The 19,776-nt window shown below is 45.3% G+C and overlaps 3 protein-coding genes across 5 annotated transcripts in view; 2 read left to right on the top strand and 1 right to left on the bottom strand.

The window, feature by feature from the left end:
* The first annotated feature begins 401 nt into the window (after positions 1–401).
* On the top strand, positions 402–4,257 carry ginm1 (glycoprotein integral membrane 1). The gene is made up of 3 exons (XM_080513592.1): positions 402–592; positions 1,660–1,823; positions 2,887–4,257. Exons 1-3 carry the CDS (start codon positions 554–556, stop codon positions 3,071–3,073), a joined length of 390 nt encoding a protein of 129 aa, XP_080369718.1. The 5' UTR covers positions 402–553; the 3' UTR covers positions 3,074–4,257.
* Positions 4,258–5,377: 1,120 nt separating this feature from the next.
* Positions 5,378–13,233, bottom strand: katna1 (katanin p60 (ATPase containing) subunit A 1). Of its 3 annotated transcripts, none has more exons than XM_080514366.1 (11): positions 13,173–13,233; positions 11,821–11,986; positions 11,450–11,589; positions 9,630–9,861; positions 8,503–8,618; positions 8,190–8,295; positions 7,951–8,109; positions 7,126–7,252; positions 6,907–7,041; positions 6,703–6,829; positions 5,378–5,747 (listed from the first exon to the last, which is right to left on the bottom strand). In XM_080514366.1, exons 2-11 carry the CDS (start codon positions 11,980–11,982, stop codon positions 5,549–5,551), a joined length of 1,503 nt encoding a protein of 500 aa, XP_080370492.1. In that variant the 5' UTR covers positions 11,983–11,986; positions 13,173–13,233; the 3' UTR covers positions 5,378–5,548. The 3 variants fall into 3 exon arrangements, with proteins under 3 accessions (XP_080370492.1, XP_080370494.1, XP_080370493.1); XM_080514368.1 differs by having other exon boundaries at positions 11,450–11,580; XM_080514367.1 differs by having other exon boundaries at positions 11,821–11,983; positions 13,173–13,231.
* An 875-nt stretch (positions 13,234–14,108) lies between these two features.
* Positions 14,109–19,776, top strand: part of rpf2 (ribosome production factor 2 homolog) — a gene marked incomplete at its 3' end in the record, with an annotated part of 6,901 nt that continues 1,233 nt past the window's right edge. The window contains 11 exon segments of the mRNA XM_080513956.1: positions 14,109–14,213; positions 15,047–15,179; positions 16,179–16,216; positions 16,320–16,351; positions 16,354–16,358; positions 16,444–16,525; positions 17,234–17,310; positions 17,692–17,791; positions 18,810–18,912; positions 18,991–19,135; positions 19,229–19,449. Coding sequence (XP_080370082.1) covers positions 14,191–14,213; positions 15,047–15,179; positions 16,179–16,216; positions 16,320–16,351; positions 16,354–16,358; positions 16,444–16,525; positions 17,234–17,310; positions 17,692–17,791; positions 18,810–18,912; positions 18,991–19,135; positions 19,229–19,449 — 959 coding nt within the window. The 5' untranslated portion in view covers positions 14,109–14,190.

The following is a 19,776-nucleotide window of genomic DNA, read 5'->3' as shown; positions in this document are numbered from 1 at the left end:
CTCTCTCTCTCTCTGTCTCTCCTCTCTCTCTCTCCCCTCTCTTCTCTCTCTCTCTCCTGTCTCCCTCCTCTCTCTCTCTCTCTTCTCTCCTCTCTCTCTGTCTCACCCTCTCCTGCTCTTCTCTCTCTCTCTCTCTCTCCCTCCATCCTCTCTCTGTCTCCCTCCCCTCGCTCCCTTTCTCTCTCATCTCTCTCTCTCTCTCTCCCCCTCTCTCCTCTCTCTCTCTCTTCATCTCTGTCTCCCCCTCGCTCCTTTCTCTCTCTCTCTCTCTCTCTCTCTCTCTCTCTCTCTCTCCTCTCCTCCCTCTCTCTCTCTGTCACTCCCTCTGTCTCACGCTCTCTCTGTCTCCCCCCCCCCCCCCCAGACGAGGAGCAGCTGATCTCCCAGACCACCAGCCAGTACCCCCTGAAGCAGACCGACACGACGCAGGAGGAGGTGGCGGCGCCGGGGAAGCTTCCGGAGACGCCGCTGCGCATGGAGCCGGACCTGCTGTACGACGTTCGGTTACGACGAGTTCGAGGACGGAGACACGAGTCAGCCGGACCAGAACCAGATGGAGACGCCCCCCAAGGAGTCCGAGTCCTCCTACTCCGTGAGTCGGACGGCTCTTAAAGTCACACATGTCTTACTGTTGGAGACGCAACACGACACCGCATTATATAAAAAAAAATATATATATATAGATATATCTATAGATATAGATATTTAGATATATGGATATTTATATATATATAGATATGTATATATATAGATATTTGTATGTATATATGTATGTATATAGATAGATAGATATTTATATATATATATATTTATATGTATGCATATAGATAGATAGATATTTATATATATATATATATGTATTTATATAGATAGATATTTATATGTATGTATATAGATAGATAGATATTTATATATATATATATATTTATATGTATGCATATAGATAGATAGATATTTATATGTATGTATATAGATAGATAGATATTTATATATATGTATATAGATATATATATATATATGTATGTATATAGATAGATATTTATATATATATATATGTATTTATATAGATAGATAGATATATGTATATATAGATGTATGTATATAGATAGATAGATATTTATATATATATATATGTATTTATATAGATAGGTAGATATTTATATATATATATATATATATATATATATATAGATGTATGTATATAGATAGATAGATATTTATATATATATATATATGTATTTATATAGATAGATAGATATTTATATCTATATATATTATATATATATATGTATTTATATAGATAGATAGCTAGATAGATATATATATATATAAGTCCAGGCGTTGATTGTGACCTTTCCCTCATTTGTTTTTTGCAGGTGAAAAACCTTTAAACAAACAGTGTAACTATACAAGATGAACTATAATCAACACATCAAACAGGTTCTAGAGACACGACGTCACAATTATAGTAAAAAAAAACGATTTAGCTCAATATATTAAATACATTTACATCAGAATAGAAACTATTTGACTCAAATTATCAATCATCTATCCCAAATAAACATGTCGGTATGTAATTTATCAAGCACTGTAGAATGTAGTTATTGCATTTGATGTCATATAAATATATAAAGAGGGTGTTGCTGGTTGTGGTTCCAGGCCGTGTGCCAGTGGGTAGAACAGGCCCGTGAGCGTCTGCGCCACTTCTGCTCCGAGTCGCTGCCGCTCTTCTTCCTGGTCATGTGGGTGGTGGTGATCGGCGTGGTCGGCTCCGCCGTCATCGTCAAGATCCTGGACGTCCTCTTCCCCTCCTGTGAACACAAGTGAGGCTTCCTTCACAACACTGGCCTTCATGTCACATGACTTCAAAGGCCAAGTTTATCCTCGGAGCTGCATTCAGAATCTGCTGTGTCTGTGTGAGCTGGACTGGCTCCGCCCACACACACACACACACGCCCATATGTGGTGGGAAGAGGAGGAAGTACTTCCTCTCGTGGCGCCATGTGCCAGAGCAGAGCTGCCTGATTGTGGGAGGAGTCAAAGGGGGAGGAGCCTACCTTGATTGTGATTGGCTAAACCCCCGATGACACTCTATAGGGTTTGATTTCTGATTGGCTGCTTGGAGCAACACACTTTTTAAGAGAGAGAGAGAGAGAGGACACACTTGTTAAAAGAGAGAGAGGATACTTGTTAAGAGAGAGAGAGAGGACACACTTTTTAAGAGAGAGAGAGGACACACTTGTTAAAAGAGAGAGAGAGAGAGAGAGAGAGGACACTTGTTAAAAGAGAGAGGAAGAGGACACACTTGTTAAAAGAGAGAGAGAGAGAGGACACTTGTTCAAAGAGGGAGAGGACACACTTGTTCAAAGAGAGAGAGAGGACACTTGTTAAGAGAGAGAGGGAGGACACTTGTTGAGAGAGAGAGGGAGAGGACACACTTGTTAAAAGAGAGAGAGAGAGGACACTTGTTCAAAGAGGGAGAGGACACACTTGTTAAAAGAGAGAGAGAGGACACTTGTTGAGAGAGAGGGAGAGGACACACTTGTTAAAAGAGAGAGAGGACACACTTGTTAAAAGAGAGAGAGAGGACACTTTTTAAGACAGAGAGAGAGAGGACACACTTTTTAAGAGAGAGAGAGGACACACTTGTTAAAAGAGAGAGGGAGAGGACACACTTGTTAAAAGAGAGAGAGAGGACACTTTTTAAGACAGAGAGAGAGAGAGGACACACTTGTTAAAAGAGAGAGAGAGGACACTTTTTAAGACAGAGAGAGAGAGAGGACACACTTGTTAAAAGAGAGAGAGAGGACACTTTTTAAGACAGAGAGAGGACACACTTGTTAAAAGAGAGAGAGAGTCGTCACTCAGCGTCTCTGTCCTCCACAGACACATGATCGTCCACCTGAACCCGGCGGCCATGACGCCTGAGGACGAGAAGCACAACCTGCTGGAGCACATAGAGGTGGAGGTGGTGGAGGAGGAGGAGGAGGAGGAGGAGGAGGCGCAGCAGCAGCAGGAGGCGCAGCAGCAGCAGCAGGAGGTGCAGCAGGAGGAGGAGGAGCAGAAGCCCTGAGGACGGACGAGACCTGTCCCCCTTCACTTTGTCCCCGTTGCTTTTGAAGCTTTCACTTCCTGTCTGCCCCCCCCCCCTCCCCCCCTCCCTCTCCCCCCCCCCCCACTGTAGTTCGCTCGCCCGACTGACTGGGCGGAGCTCCGTCTGCACCGCCGCCGGGAGCTTCCTGCTTGTGGCCATGAAATCTGCACCGTGCATGAGTTGTTGTTGTCGTGTAGCCCCTCCCCCCTCTGCCCCCCCCCCCCCCACCCCTGAGGGGGGGGCCTCGTGGCGGCGGCGCTGCTCACACCTTAGTTCAGGTTCCTTCTGGTCCAGGACCAGTTAGAACCACAAACACACTTTGCACAACTTCTATTTGTTTTGACTGCAAAGTGTTAAAAACTTTCTTTTTGTTTTTTTGTTTTTTTGTTTTTTTTTCTAGAAAACCTAAGCAAGTAATAAAACGTAAGTGCAATCTTAAAGTAAGGCTTTTTTAAAAGAGAAAAAAATGGCTGTTAAACGTTCTGCAGCAGTGCATGTTTTTACAAATCCGCCCGGCGACAGATGACAGACGTCAGTAGTTTTTCTCTCTCCTGGTTCGACTGACGTCGTTTTGTTTTCGGCGAATTAAGAGAGGGGGGGGGGGGAAATGGCCGAAACGTGTCGGGAGGAAAAAAATGTGAAAAGAAACGATATTCTGAAGGACGTGTTCATTTTTCTGTTCCATTGAAGAAAAAACAAACAACAACAACTCCCTACTTTATTCCAACAAAACATTTTTCTGTTTGTTTTTGTTTGGATTCGATCTGAAATGTCGGTTTGAAAACTTCAGTTCACTTCCAGTAGATCTCAGACGTGATTTGTCTTTACTGAGGAATGTAAAACAAACAAACAAACAAACAGTGCCGAGCTGAACTGAATGTGACCTGCAGCTGAAACACACACAAACAACAACAAACAAACAAAAACACTACGTCAGTTTTTCCCCCAAGTCTTTTCTTGAACTTTCCTTATTTTTCTCCACTGTTCGGGAGCAGGAGGCATTACAATGTTTTTTTTGTTTTTGTTTTATCTCTGTATATTTGTCGACTTTTGCACAAACACTAAAGCATCCCGGGTTGTGTTTGTTTGTTTGTTTATTTTTGGGGGAATTTTTGTGCTCCGGTTGTGACTGAAACGGAGAATAAAGACCGACGTGGCGTCAATTCAGTGTGTGTGTGTGTATATATATGTGTGTGTGTGTGTTTCAGCGGTCGCTGACAGGAAGTGTGTGTGTCCACCTCAATGTCTGTCATGTGACCAGGACCGTGGATTGAAACCTGCATGACCCCCCCCCCCCCCCCCTCCTTCCCCCTGCGACCGCCGCCGTCTTCCCGTTTCCATGGCGACACGTCGACGGTAAGACGCCGAATAAACGTTTTCCTCCCCCGTCGATCGTCTTTCCTCCTCGTGAGACGACGAGCAGCGACGGTACGACAACCCGTGTTTCAAAGCTTGAAGTTGAATTCAGGCTTTTATTTTGAAAGAAAAAAAAACCAATACAAGCTCTTGTAGAGGAAACGCAAACTCGGAAATTCGTAGTTTTGAGCAGGACTGAGGTTGATTAACAGATTTAGGCCAAAAAAGATATTTATCCGAAGCTTAAAGTTGAATTCAGGCTTTTATTTTGAAAAAATACAAGCTCTTGTAAGAGGAAATGTAAACTCAGAAATTAATATTTTTCGGTAGTTTTGAGCAGGACTGAGGTTGATTAACAGATTTAGACCAAAAAAGATATTTATCCGAAGCTTAAAGTTGAATTCAGGCTTTTATTTTGAAAAAATACAAGCTCTTGTAAGAGGAAATGTAAACTCAGAAATTAATATTTTTCGGTAGTTTTGAGCAGGACTGAGGTTGATTAACAGATTTAGACCAAAAAAGATATTTATCCGAAGCTTAAAGTTGAATTCAGGCTTTTATTTTGAAAAAATACAAGCTCTTGTAGAGGAAATGTAAACTCAGAAATTAATATTTTTCGGTAGTTTTGAGCAGGACTGAGGTTGATTAACAGATTTATGCCCCAAAAAAAATCCGATATTTTTTTTTAAAGTGTTAATTTAAAAAAAATTATGTTTTTTGTCAGTGGATGAAATCAGACCATTATTCACATTGAATTTCTTGTTTTTTTCTGCGCAAAATGTTTATTTGTTGCTCGACTAATAAAATAGAAACGCTGCAGCAGGAACTTTTAACGTTTTTGACCAGTTTCACCCTAAAATCCAAAGTTTTCCCTCGATGACGATCCTGTCGGGGAAAAATCAACATTTAAACTCATAAAGTCACGACGACGTTCATAAACTTTAATTTATTCATAGAAACACTTTTCATAAGAATCTCAGAAGTGGAAAGAGAAAAATAAAACTTCCAGGTGTGGAAAACATCTGCAGTTAGTTGGTCTTTGATTCTGGAGGAGGAGGATGAAGAGGAAGAGGAGGAGGAGGAAGAGGAGGAGCTCCTTCAGCAGGAGCCGAACTCCTGGATCCAGTCCTGGTACTTCTCCAGGTCTGCGGCGGAGACGGACTTGGAGACCTTCCTGAGGGCCGACTGGAAGTCCTCCATGGTGGTCGGCATGTGCATCTCGTCCCGGGAGATGTTCCGGATCTCCTCCGGGGTCAAACCCTCGATCCGCCGCCGCATCGCCATCAGGGACGCGTCTCTGCAGGAGAACCACAGGAGAACCACACACCCAGCAGGCAGAACAGTGAGTCATTAGAACCACCTGGTCTGTTGGACCAGGTGGTTCTAATGACTCATTTTATGTAGTTATTTTAGTTACATTTATTTAGTTATTTCATTTTATTTAGTTATTCAAGTTATTTCATTTATTTTATTTTTTTGGTTGTTTTATTTATTTTATTTTAGTTGTTCAAGTTATTAATTTATTTTAGTTATTTATTTTATTCAGTTATTTATTTTATTTTTTTGGTTGTTTTATTTATTTTAGTTATTTATTTTAGTTGTTCAAGTTATTAATTTTAGTTATTTATTTTATTCAGTTATTTATTTTATTTTTTTGGTTGTTTTATTTATTTTAGTTATTTATTTTAGTTGTTCAAGTTATTAATTTTAGTTATTTATTTTATTCAGTTATTTATTTTATTTTTTTGGTTGTTTTATTTATTTTAGTTATTTATTTTAGTTGTTCAAGTTATTAATTTTAGTTATTTATTTTATTCAGTTATTTATTTTATTTTTTTGGTTGTTTTATTTATTTTAGTTGTTCAAGTTATTAATTTTAGTTATTTATTTTATTCAGTTATTTATTTTATTTTTTTGGTTGTTTTATTTATTTTAGTTATTTATTTTAGTTGTTCAAGTTATTAATTTATTTTAGTTATTTATTTTAGTTATATAATTTTTTTGGTTATTTATTTTATTCGTTTGTTATTTTATTTATTTAGTTATTCAAGTTATTTTATTTATTCGTTACTTATTTATTCGTTACTTATTTATTTGTTATTTATTTTAGTTATTTATTTATGTCTAAAGGGGAAACGTAGAGACTAACTGGGATCTATCCTGACTCTCTCTCTGGTGGCGCCCTCTGCTGGAGGCCGGAGGATCTTCCTCCGTCAGGCCCTTCCTCCGTCAGGCCCTTCCTCCAGACTGACCTGCACACGTTGGTGATGTCGGCTCCGGAGTATCCCTCCATCTGCTCGGCGATCTTGTCCATCTCCACGTCGCCGGCGAGTTCCAGCTCCTTCAGGTTGATCCTGAGCAGCTCCACCCGACCTGCAGCTACACACACACACACACACACAGACAGAGGTTCTACGTCTTCCTCTCTAGGGTTCTAGGACGTGCGGTTCTCCTACTGGACGGCAGCGGGATGTAGATCCTCTTCTCCAGCCGCCGCCTCAGCGCCTCGTCGATGTCCCAGGGGAAGTTGGTGGCGGCCAGCACCATCACCATCTTGGACGGGTCCTCGTTCTCCGACGCTCCGCCCACGCCTGCGAGCAAAGACCAGGGCTGGATTTAGGGTGGAGCGAGACCAGGAGGAGGAGGAGCCGGTCGGACCACCACCTCCACCTCACCGTCCATCTGCACCAGCAGCTCCGCCTTCACCCTCCGGCTCGCCTCGTGCTCCTCCGACGTTCCCCGCCGGCTGCACATGGAGTCGATCTCGTCGATGAAGATGGTGGTCGGGGCGTAGAACCGCGCCTGACGGAGAACGTCACAGTCGAGACCTCGTGAGTAAAACGCGTGGCGGTTAGAGAACGGGGGTCTTTTTCCTAGAGCTACGCTCGGTAGAAACGCTACGCCTGTGGAACCTAACTAAAGGAGGGAGGATGGAGGAAGGGTGGAGGAAAGATAGAGGAAGGGTGGAGAATGATGGAAGAAGGATAGAGGAAGGGTGGAGGAACGCACCATCTGGAACCAAACTAAAGTAAAGAAAGGAGGGAGGAAGAATGGAGGAACGGTGGAGGAATGATAGAGGAAGGGTGGAGGAATGATGGAAGGGTGGAGGAATGATAGAGGAAGGGTGGAGGAATGATGGAAGAAGGAAGGGGGAAGGATGGAGGAAGGATAGAGGACAGGTGGAGGAATGATGGAAGAAGGATAGAGGAAGGGTGGAGGAACGCACCATCTGGAACCAAAGTAAAGCAAGGAGGGAGGATGGAGGAACGATAGAGGAAGGGTGGAGGAATGATGGAAGAACGATAGAGGAAGGGTGGAGGAATGATGGAAGGAGGAAGGATAGAGGAAGGGTGGAGGAATGATGGAAGGAGGAAGGATAGAGGAAGGGTGGAGGAATGATGGAAGAAGGATGGAGGAATGATGGAAGAAGGAAGGAGGAAGGGTGGAGGAATGATGGAGGAAGGGTGGAGGAACGATGGAGGAAGGGTGGAGGAACGCACCATCTCAAACAGAAGCCGCACCAGCTTCTCAGACTCTCCGCGGTACTTGGACGTGAGGGTGGAGGAAGAGACGTTGAAGAACGTGGTTCTACACTCCGTCGCCACGGCTTTGGCCAGGAGGGTCTTTCCTGTTCCTGGAGGACCCACCATGAGAACCCCCTGGAGAACATCACCGCACCGTCACCATGGCAACAGGACCAGCAGAACATAGAACGTAGCAGCAGAACGTGTTCCTCAACCTTCCAGGGTCTCCGGATGCCTTTGAAGAACGCCGGCATCCACATCGGTAGAACCACCGCCTCCTTCAGGAGCTTCTTGGCGTCGCCCAGATCGGCAATGTCGTCCCTGCAGAACCCAGAACCTTAGAACCACATACAGGGGAGGAACCACACTGGCTTCTACTGAGCTCAGGCTTAATTCCCTGTACTGTAGGTTGTTGGATGAAGCAGAACAGTAAAGTACAGTAACTACACCCCTGAACTACACCCCTGAACTACACCTGAGCCACCCTGAGGGGTGAAGCTCCACCCGGAGCCTCCGTCAGGTTCTCACCAGGTGACGTTGGGGTTCTGAGAGATGATGTCTCTCTCCAGAGCTTCTACCAGGTCCCGGTCGAATCCTGCTGGGTCGAACCGCCTCACCTCCTTCTCCTGCACCTCGCCTTTATTCTGAAAATCACCACGAAGAGTTACCTCCTCACAGCTGGAGGAAGATGCTCTATAATCTGGTGTCAGAGGAGGAACATGCTCTAGAATCTGGATTGGAGGAGGAAGATGCTCTAGAATCTGGTGTCAGAGGAGGAACATGCTCTAGAATCTGGATTGGAGGAGGAAGATGCTCTAGAATCTGATGTTAGCGGAGGAAGATGCTCTAGAATCTGGATTGGAGGAGGAAGATGCTCTATAATCTGGTTAGAGGAGGAAGATGCTCTAGAATCTGGATTAGATGAGGAAGATGCTCTAGAATCTGGATTAGAGGAGGAAGATGCTCTAGAATCTGGATTAGAGGAGGAAGATGCTCTAGAATCTGGATTAGAGGAGGAACATGCTCTAATCTGGTGTCAGGGGAGGAACATGCTCTATAATCTGGTGTCAGGGGAGGAACATGCTCTATAATCTGGATTAGAGGAGGAACATGCTCTAGAATCTGGTGTCAGGGGAGGAACATGCTCTATAATCTGGATTAGAGGAGGAAGATGCTCTAGAATCTGGATTAGAGGAGGAAGATGCTCTAGAATCTGGATTAGAGGAGGAAGATGCTCTATAATCTGGATTAGAGGAGGAAGATGCTCTATAATCTGGATTAGAGGAGGAACATGCTCTAGAATCTGGTGTCAGAGGGGGAACATGCTCTAGAATCTGGATTAGAGGAGGAAGATGCTCTAGAATCTGGATTAGAGGAGGAAGATGCTCTATAATCTGGATTAGAGGAGGAAGATGCTCTATAATCTGGTTAGAGGAGGAAGATGCTCTATAATCTGGTTAGAGGAGGAAGATGCTCTATAATCTGGTTAGAGGAGGAAGATGCTCTATAATCTGGTTAGAGGAGGAAGATGCTCTATAATCTGGTTAGAGGAGGAAGATGCTCTATAATCTGATTAGAGGAGGAAGATGCTCTATAATCTGGTTAGAGGAGGTAATATTAGAGTCCAGGTCCCTCAGGGCCCAGCAGGGGGTCACCTTGTCTGCCTTGGTCTTGCCCACAGCCTCCCTGGGTTCCCTGGGTTCCCTGGGTTCTCTGGGTTCTCTGGCCTCCCTCTTGTCTTTGCCCTTGGAGGGTCTGGTTCTGTCCCCGTTGGCCCCCCGCTGTGAGACCTTCTGCTGGCCGCGCACGTTGACGCTCAGGCGGTTGTTCACCGGTTTGCTCTCCTTGTAGAACCCTGACGGTCGTCTGACGGGGGAAGGCGAGTGTCTGTGGAGGAGGAGGAGCAGAGAACCCGTGGTTCCACAGCAGAGAACCCGTGGTTCCACACGGCAGAGGTGACGAACATGCGGCCCGTCACCCAGAAGGGCTCAGGCGACGCCTCTTTACCCTGTTTTTAGTTAAAAAAAACGCGTTTGGAGCAGCAGAAACCACATTGTTCTCTGAGCCGCTGCTCAGGGACCGTCTGCAAATTACCAACCGCTGAGAAAGTGAAGACAGAAAACACCTAGTAACTGGACTGTTATTCACCTGATCGCCACACTAGATCCGACGGTGATTCCTGGTTTGAAATCTCCACCGTCGCCACGGTAACAGTGTCACAATTTGCAGACGGTCCCTGAGCAGCTGATTGGCTGAAGGGAGGAAATTATTCTGTTCCTCTGACAGGAGAGGATTAGGGCCACTATGGGAAAAAACTCTGAATTCTGACTTTTTTAACTCTGAATTCTGACTTTTTGCTGAGTTCAAAGTCAGAATTCAGAGTTCAAAGTCAGAATTCAGAGTTCAAAGTCAGAATTCAGAGTTCAAAGTCAGAATTCAGAGTTCAAAGTCAGAATTCAGAGTTCAAAGTCAGAATTCAGAGTTCAAAGTCAGAACTCAGGGTTTTTTTCCACAGTGGCCTTAATCCTCTTCGTACCAGTTTCGCGTCGAGGTGGAATGTGAACAAAGAGGCAGTTTGAGTTTTACGCAGCACAAATCTGAGAGGCAGAAACAAAAGCGTCTCACATCAGCGGCTCGGGGGAACAAATCACCGTCACATGATATTATTATCATCATCATCAGGACTGCAGCTAAACCTCAACATGAACCACGGACATGAACTGCTGCGACTCTAGAACCTCGTTTCATCGGTTTAAACCTGAGAAACTTGCTTTCAGTTCATATCTGTCAGAACGGGTGTGCGGCGATGCTAAGCTAAAATTAGCAGCTAACGAATGTGAGGGTGAAACGGGCGAGAGGAGAGTTTGAGTTTAAAAAGAAAAAAAAGTAGATAAGACCGTAATCTAAATGTGAAGAATTTACAGATCCTCAGAAATTCAAGTTCTGGTGTCGGCGCAATGCTAACAAATAGCCACCAGCTAACGTTAAACATGTAGCCACCAGCTAACGTTAAACATGTAGCCACCAGCTAACGTTAAACATGTAGCCACCAGCTAACGTTAAACATGTAGCCACCAGCTAACGTTAAACATGTAGCCACCAGCTAACGATAAACATGTAGCCACCAGCTAACGTTAAACATGTAGCCACCAGCTAATGCTAAACATTTAGCCACCAGCTAACGCCAAGGTTTTTACCACTATTAGATTTAAGTTACATGCCACTGTCCACATTAAAAGTTTAAAACACCTTAATAAATAAAGGTGAGTTATATAAATACAAGTATATTAATTTATTTATCCAAAAAAAACAAGTTTGAATTGAATTTATTTTTAAACACAGACGAGCTAAATGGTGAAACATCGATCACAGCGACTCGTCATTTTATTTGAGATTTAATTCGCCGACTTGACTGAAGTGACTTCCTGTCTTGAAAAAAAACAAAAAAAAAAAACGAACGTAACAAACTAAATACCTGGGCTCCGCGTGAACCGGTCTGACCTCCATGTCGTCATGGTTACTGGATTTGGGCCCTTCGGCTCCCAGCTGGAAGTTCTCCAGGGTGGACATGATGTCCTGGACCTGCCGGTTCTCCTCGCTGATCTCCTGCCACCACTCACACACACACGCACACGCGCACACACACACAAAGTTTGTTTACGTGGAACGTCGAGTCTCCAGGGGGCGGAGCCTCAGAGACCTGCCCCTCCCCCCTCCCTTCAGGTCCTGTCACTCAGTCCAGCCAGGAGGATGTTTGTTGTGGTTTGTTTGCTCAGAAACACCTGAGTGCGGTGGAGGGTGGGGTGGAGGGTGGAGGTGGAGGGTGGAGGGTGGCCAGGTGTTTACCTGCTGCCAGCGCTGGCGGAAGCCGGCGTCGCGGACGGTGGAGGCGAACTGGCGGATCTGCTCCAGCAGGCCGTGGTACAGGACGCTAGCCGAGCTGTAGTTGCCCAGCAGGGCGTACTCCCGGGCCAGCTTCAGGTTCTCGCTGATGTCCCGGACATTCATGCTGCTGGACGCAGGAGGGGTCAGAGGTCAGAGGTCAGAGAGGAGGGGGGGGGGGGGGGGGGGGGTCCTCCTCGCCACTAGTGGGCGCTGCAGTCTGTCCACATTCCCTGACTGAAGTCAGCTCAGGCTTGTTTTACTGTAAAGTCGCAAAAAGTAGGCGAACTATGTAGATAATCGACCACTAGATGGCAGCAAGTTGCAGTTAAACCCAAAGGAAGAAGAAGAAGAAACGGACTTCTTATTAAAATAACGGTTCTTTTTCTCTTAAGTCCTGTCCACTCAAGTAAAACCATCATTTTTCTCCTGGTTGTTCCAAATTTATTTTTAAAAATTCCACCCCGACGTCACAATGAACGGTGTAGTACACCTTCCAGACCTTTAGGGGGCAGTGTGACAGAAATACACGGCGAATACGCATCCGAAATGTGGCCTAATTAAGCAGCTTCAGTGTCGTCAGAGTCGCTTTTCACGCAACAAAACAAACTCAACGGATTAATTTAATTTATAAAACTTAACATCGAGGGAGAAAAACTCCAGATCTACAATCCCGTCTCTATATTTACGACTAAACTCTCCTTTGGCCGCTCGTCGCTTCAGTTTTCTGCTGCAAACGACTGGAACCGACCTAAACTTTCTACAAACGCCCTGAAACAAACACTGAAGGACTCCTGCACTTGGCTTTTTATCTTTTATCGACGCGTTTCTTCATTTATATCACTTAAACACTTTCTTTATGTTCAGATCGTGACACATTATCGCTGTATGCATTTGTTCATAGCTTTTCCTTGCCTATAAGTGATTGTCAATGATAATTGGATGTCAATTAATCTGCGAGTTTAAATAAACAAACAAACAAACAAACAGCCTGGAGTCACTTTTCTCGTCACATCGGAGACATTGTGGAAACTATATTAAATCCCACTGTACGTTTGTAACTTGTAACGTAAAGTAAGTAACTCGACAGGTCCGAGGACTCGGTTCTGAACGTGTGACTCGGTTCTGAACGTGTGACTCGGTTCAGAACGTGTAACTCGGTTCTGAACGTGTAACTCGGTTCTGAACGTGCGACTCGGTTCTGAAGGGGTTAAAAGCGCGTGGTTCGCCCCGAGAAGCGGATAAACGTGGCGGTCAGCCGGTGTTAAAGTGGAGGAAGCGGGCCGCGGAGCCTCCGCCGGTCCGGTTCTACTCACTTTTCCTCGGATGAAAGTCCGTCAGCCGCTTCATGGAACTTCAGCTTCCTTTTTCTTCTTCTGCCGCTTCACGGAATTTATAGTGGGGGCGCCGCTCTGCCGCCACCTGCCGGCGGCGAGCGCACACTGCAGCGGCCGACCGGCCGCAATTAAAAACATGCAGATCAACTCTAACTACAGAAAAACGACGGTTATTGATCGGTTTTTAACCAGAAACACACACTTTATAGATGTTGTGTCGATGTAAGTGGCGGCTGGATGATTGGTCGACCTCTCAGACACAAGAAATTAATATATATATTATTTAGAAAAATAATAAATTAATAATAATGTCGCAATATGTTGATGAAATCAAACATATATTGGGTCCATTTGGCATCGATAATATCTATCTATCTATTTATCTATCTATAATTTTTTTTAATGTCTATGATGGAGATGAGCAGTGAATCTCAGATTAGCAACTCTGTTCCATCTTTTCTAATTTACATTTACATTTAGGAGAAAAGTGGTTCCACGTTCTCCATTATAGTTTTCATTTTTAAAGAACGGAGTTTAAACTAGTGCCAGCGCTGTTTACCAAAATAAAAAATAATAAGTTATGTTTCTTTCTCTTTTGATTACATTTTATTGTGGAAAAATCCCAGATGAACATGTTTGTGATTGTTAACCCTTTATCAGTTTATTTACACCATTTTGACCGTTTCTACCCTCCGACCTTGTATTTCTGTTTATTTGTTTTGCGTGTTGTTGTTCTCTTTGTGATTGATGACGTCACGTTTCGCCACCACTTGTTTGTAAATTTTCTTTTTCAATTAAAAAAAATAAAATAAAAATGTCCTGCGTGTGGACGGTCTGTGTTGCGTTTCCGTAGTTCGGACACTAGATGGCAACGGTGTTTTGTGGCGGAAGTGACGCATTCATATCTGAGCGAAGAAGAAGAAGAAGAAGAAGAAGAAGCTCGTCGACTTCCGGTGCCGGGGTTCACGTGCGACGTGCGTGGCTAACAGCTAACAGAATGAAGCATTTAGACGGAGTCGTGTAAGTCAACAAATACCTTCTTATTGTTCCTTTTTAACAGCGCGTCTTGATTCCGCCGCTAACGAACCTGTTCTCTGCTCGTAGAACCTGTTTTAAATGGGAAAGCTAACGTTAGCTTAGCATTGTGAGCCTCTCAGGTCTGCTTCTGAAAGGAAAACTTTTTGTTTACTAAAACGTCAATTAAATGTTTGTATTTTTCACTTGTTCACATCGTGTATATATACACACGATGTGAACAAGTGAGCACGACATATATATGTATATATATATATATATATATATATATATAAACGTTGGTTTCAGCTCACTTGTACAGATTTATGATGAGTCTTGGAAAGTCTTGTATTTTCTCAATGATAATATTGAGGAAATTATGAGGCAGATTAAAGGATGTCAACGTTTTTAAATCAAGTTGAGAACATGTAACATTTTCATTTCTATTGGTTTAATTTTTATTGATGTTTTTCACTTTTGAAACGCGGCCATATATTCTCTTAGGGACGGTTTTTTTGGTTTTATGTTACTTGTAAACACTTCGTCCGTTAATGTTGATCAATGTAAATAAACATATTTGATTTAAAACTGTTTACTTAGCAGTGACGTCAGAGGCTCACTGTTTGGAAACGATCATGTCATAGAAATAAACACAAACAAACATTTACTCACTGGACTTGTTGTTGGGTTAAAACCAAACTAAAGCTGTGTGTGTGTGTGTGTGTGTGTGTGTGTGTGTGTGTGTGTGTGTGTGTGTGTGTGTGTGTGTGTGTGTGTGTGTGTGTGTGTGTGTGTGTGTGTGTGTGTGTGTGTGTGTGTGTGTGTGTGTGTCTACACAGAAAGCCCAAGACGAAGCGCTCTAAGCGTTTCCTGGAGAGCAGAGCCCCCAAACTGTCTGAGGACGGGAAGAGTGTGATGATCATGAAGGGAGGAAACGCCAACCAGACCGTCACTCAGGCCCTCAAGGACATCGTGAGTCACCGAGGGGGGGGGATGGCCTCACATCACTATCACAATATATTGCAGCTGCTACATTAATCTTGTTTTTCTTATTATTCAAAAAAGACATTTTTAAACACATTACAGTCATTCCAATGTGCTTTTATAGAGAAAATAGAAAAGCCCAACATCCACATGAGCAGCAGGTGAGTTTGTGACTGTGGAAAGAAAAACTCTACAACAGGAGAAACTTTGTAGAAACCAGAGTCAGAGGTGGAGGAATTCTGAGGACCGGTTGGGGTGAAAGGGTGGAGGAGAGGAGAGGAAAGAGAGAGAGAGAGAGACTTGGTGGGGAGAAACATACAATACCCTTGTTAGTGCTACATATATATATTTTTTAATACAGTAATCACAGTGATCCAAATATTTTCCCACTGCCGTGAGATCAAACCAGCCTGAGCAACAACAGAGCAAAAATCAAAACAACAACAACGATGATAACGGCGGTAAACTAACATGATGATAACGGCGTGTTCCTCCAGTGGTTTAGGTTCCACGTCACTTTAAAGCTAAGTCACGCTAACGGCGGCTACTAGCATTACTTAGCGTTAAGCACTTCGCTCAGGACGGCCAAACTATCAACACATCATGTAAAGCAGCATGATCAATTACTGTGGTTTATATTAGTGGCTAAAGTTATTTATTGATTTTGTTTATCTTTTACTACGACGTTCGAGATGTTTATATATTCAACAGAGGTTTTAAACATAAAACAATAAATGCTGTTCCAAAATCAAAGACATAATCGTGATTATACGACGTATCGATCAGCTCGATAACGACACCTGGACGAAAACGACTCGATGTAGCAGTTTTACTGACAGAACGACTCCCTGGACGTTCTTATTGCAACTTTTAAAGGAGCAAGACGACAAAGTCTGAAATAAATAAATGAAGGAAATATAAATAAAGTGATGATCTGGAACGTCTTTTAAAAACACGTGTGTAACCAGAGATGATGTCGCCCTGCAGTATTCCCTGAAGAAACCCAGCGCCGTGCTCTACAAGAAGTAAGCACACACACACACACACACACACACACACACACACACACACACACACACACACACACACACACCGGGAGCGTGCTGCTGACCTCCAGTCTCCCCGCAGGAAGAACATCACCCGGCCGTTCGAGGACTCCACCTCCTGGTGAGTGTGGCGGCCGGCAGGTCTGGTCGTCATGACGACGACGGCGGTGGTTGTTTGTCTTGACTCCCCTCCGATCCGCCCGCAGGAGTTTTTCTCCAAGAAGTCCGACTGTTCCCTCTTCCTGTTCGGCTCGCACAACAAGAAACGGCCAAACAACCTCATATTTGGTAACGACTGATGCTCCTCCTCCTCCTCTTCCTTTTCTTCCTCTTCCTTTTCTTCCTCTTCCTCTTCCTCTTCCTCTTCCTCTTCCTCTTCCTCTTCCTCTTCCTCTTCCTCTTCCTCTTCCTCTTCCTCTTCCTCTTCCTCTTCCTCTTCCTCTTCCTCTTCCTCCTCCTCTTCCTCTTCCTCTTCCTCTTCCTTTCTTCATCTTCCTCCTCTTCTTTTCTTCATCTTCCTGCTCTTCCTCTTCCTTTCTTCATCTTCCTCCTCTTCCTCTTCCTTCCTTCCTCTTCTTCCTTTCTTCCTCCTCCTCCTCTTCCTTCCTTCCTCTTCTTCCTTTCTTCCTCCTCCTCCTCTTCCTTCCTTCCTCTTCTTCCTTTCTTCCTCCTCCTCTTCTTCCTCTTCTTTCTCTTCCTCCTCTTTCTTCTTCCTCTTCTTTCTCTTCTTTCTCTTCCTCCTCTTTCTTCTTCCTCCTCTTTCTCTTCCTCCTCTTTCTTCTTCCTCCTCTTTCTCTCCCTCCTCCTCCTCCTTCTCCTCTTTCTCTCCCTCCTCCTCCTCCTCCTGCTCCTCTTTCTCCTCTTCTTCCTCCTCCTCCTTACTACTCCACCTCTCCTCCTCCTCCCCCTCCTCTTCCTTCTTCCCCCTCTTCCCCCCCCCCCCCCCCCACCCCCCACCCCCTTCCTCAGATGAAGTATTCCTCACTGTCTCTGCAGGACGCCTGTTTGACTTCCATGTCCTGGACATGATTGAACTCGGAGTTGAGAAGTTCGTCTCCATGAGTGACATCAAGGTAAAAGTCGTCTTCTGTCCGTTGCCGCGGGAGTTAAAGTCCCGGTGTTGAACGGATCCTTCAGTTTCCTAGGAAACGACACCAACTCGTCTCCTCCAGTGGTTCCGAGTTAAACGTCTTCACGTTTGAGGATTTAGAGTGACGTATGCGAGTCCTGCTCATCAGGCGCAGTTCACCTCCAGGCCAGCGGGGGGGGCGATAGAGTCGCCATCAAAATAGAAGAGAATGATTCATTTTCACAGCGAAATTAAGAGACGACCCTTTTGGTGCAAAGTACAAATGGAACAAGACAAAAAAAAAGATCAAATCTATAAGTACAAAGATAAAAGCTGTAATTCAGAGGCGTCATGTGACGTGTCCTCTGTCTGTCTTCTGTTCCAGACCACCAAGTGTCCCGAGGGGACCAAACCCATGTTGGTGTTCGCCGGCGATGCTTTCGACACGGACAACGAGCTCCGGCGCCTGAAGAGTCTCCTCATAGGTACCGACCGCCGCCGCCGGTCCGTCGTTAGACGACTCGTCTTAAAGTCCCAGTGAAATGTAAAACACTACTTTGTAGAAAGTTTGGGTTCTACTTGTAAGGTTCCTCCGACTCTGCCCCACACTGTTGTCACATAACAGTTATTTGAATTTTGAATCTCCAGCCGAGGAAGTCGGGGGAATCCTCCTTCTTCGTGGGCCATTGTGGGCGGAGCCTATGTGTGACGTCACGAGTTGTGCAGATCTCGATCTGTTGTGTTTATATCGGCTTGTTTCCTCTTAAATATCCAAGTTTTTACAGTGTTTTGAAGTTATAGTCGGGAGTTTTATGAGCCTTGATGAAAATTTGAGCCTGGAAGAGACCAGAGAGGAGAAAAGGAGCACGGGCGGCGGGAGCAGCTAGCTGCTAGCTCGGGTGGCTAGTGGCTAGCAGGAGCCGCTAGCTCGGGCGGCTAGTAGACGATCAAGTAATACCTGGACTCATCTTCGGTGATTCCAGTCAGAAAAGCTCTTGGACGTGTTGGATCCAGGAAGCCGGTCGTTCTGCCAAAAGTCAGGACTCAAAGCCTCAAAGGTGAAAAGTGGCGGCTGCTGAGGCGAGGAGACGAGGACGAATGGAGGACGAAGCGTCTTCTGCTTCCTCAAACATGTTCCAGACGGGGTCACCGATGGCAGAACCACCTTCTGTGTCTTCTTCATCAATCACTGGGTTTGAAATGACCATGATGATGAAATATGGTTAAATTCAGCCTCTTCGTGGTCAAAACTCTGATCCTCCATAATGTAAACACAACTTGGGCGTGTGCACAACTCGTGATGTCACTCTGTTATTGTCAGAAGCTCCGCCCAGCAGAGGAAATAGCGCCGTTTATCGGCTATTTTCTCTCAGATTGTCGTGTTTTAACATTTGACCTTCAGCCAGTTAGCAGGAAAATGTTCTAGAAGAGACACCAGAGGGTTCTGGAGGTGGAACCTTCATCTCACTGGGACGTTAAGACTCGTCCTCTCGTGTCTTCCAGACTTCTTCAGAGGTCCCACGGTGTCGGCGGTGCGTCTGGCCGGCTTGGAACACGTGCTGCACTTCACCGCCCTGGACGGGAAGATCCACATGCACAGCTACAGGTACTGTCCCGGTGGGGGGGGGGGGGGGGGGGGGTCGGGCCGGACGCCGTGTCTGACGCCATGTCCCCCCGTCCCCAGGTGTCTCCTCAAGAAGTCGGGCTGCCGGACCCCGAGGATCGAGCTGGAGGAGATCGGCCCGTCGTTCGACTTGGTCCTCAGGAGGAGCCACCTGGCCTCAGACGACCTGTACAGGCTGGCCCACAGGCAGCCCAAAGCCCTGAAGGTGGGTGGAGGGGGGAGGGGGGAGGGAGGACACCGGGGGGGGGGGGGGGGGGGGGGGGACCGAGTGGACTCACATGTCTGTCCTCGTCCGCAGCCCAAGAAGAAGAAGAACATCTCCCACGACGCCTTCGGCACCAAGCTGGGCCGCGTCCACATGCAGAAGCAGGACCTGTCCAAGCTGCACACCCGGAAGATGAAGGGCCTGAGGAAGAGGAGGGGGGGGGGCCGGGGGGCCGGGGGGGCCGGAGGGGAGGGGGGGGCCGAGGGGGCCGAGGGGCCGAGGGGGCCGGGGACGACGCAGACGCCTCCGCCAAGGTGGCCAAGCTGGAGAGCTGAGGACCCGGACCACTTTGAGACTGTTGTGGGCGGAGCCTGTGAGGACCACGCTTCTAATAAACCTTTTGTTTTTTTTTTCCTTTCCAGATGTTTTTTGTGACTTTTTTAAAATTTTTTTTAAAGCAAACAAAGAACGAAAAGACAATTTTTTCTTTCTTCCACAATTTCAACCAATCAAAACTTAACTAACTGACTCGTTTTAAGTAAAAACACATAATTCATCAGATGATCTCTTCATTCTTCAGCAGTAAAGTCGTGAAATAAGATTTTACAAACAAAAAAAAACTGTTGGGAAAAGTTTTTTGT

The sequence above is a fragment of the Blennius ocellaris genome, assembly GCF_963422515.1.
Source record: "Blennius ocellaris genome assembly, chromosome: 18".
In the NCBI taxonomy this organism is placed as follows: Eukaryota; Metazoa; Chordata; class Actinopteri; order Blenniiformes; family Blenniidae; genus Blennius; species Blennius ocellaris.
Note: the sequence above shows the minus strand (reverse complement) of the source record. Positions and strands in the feature narration are given on the sequence as shown.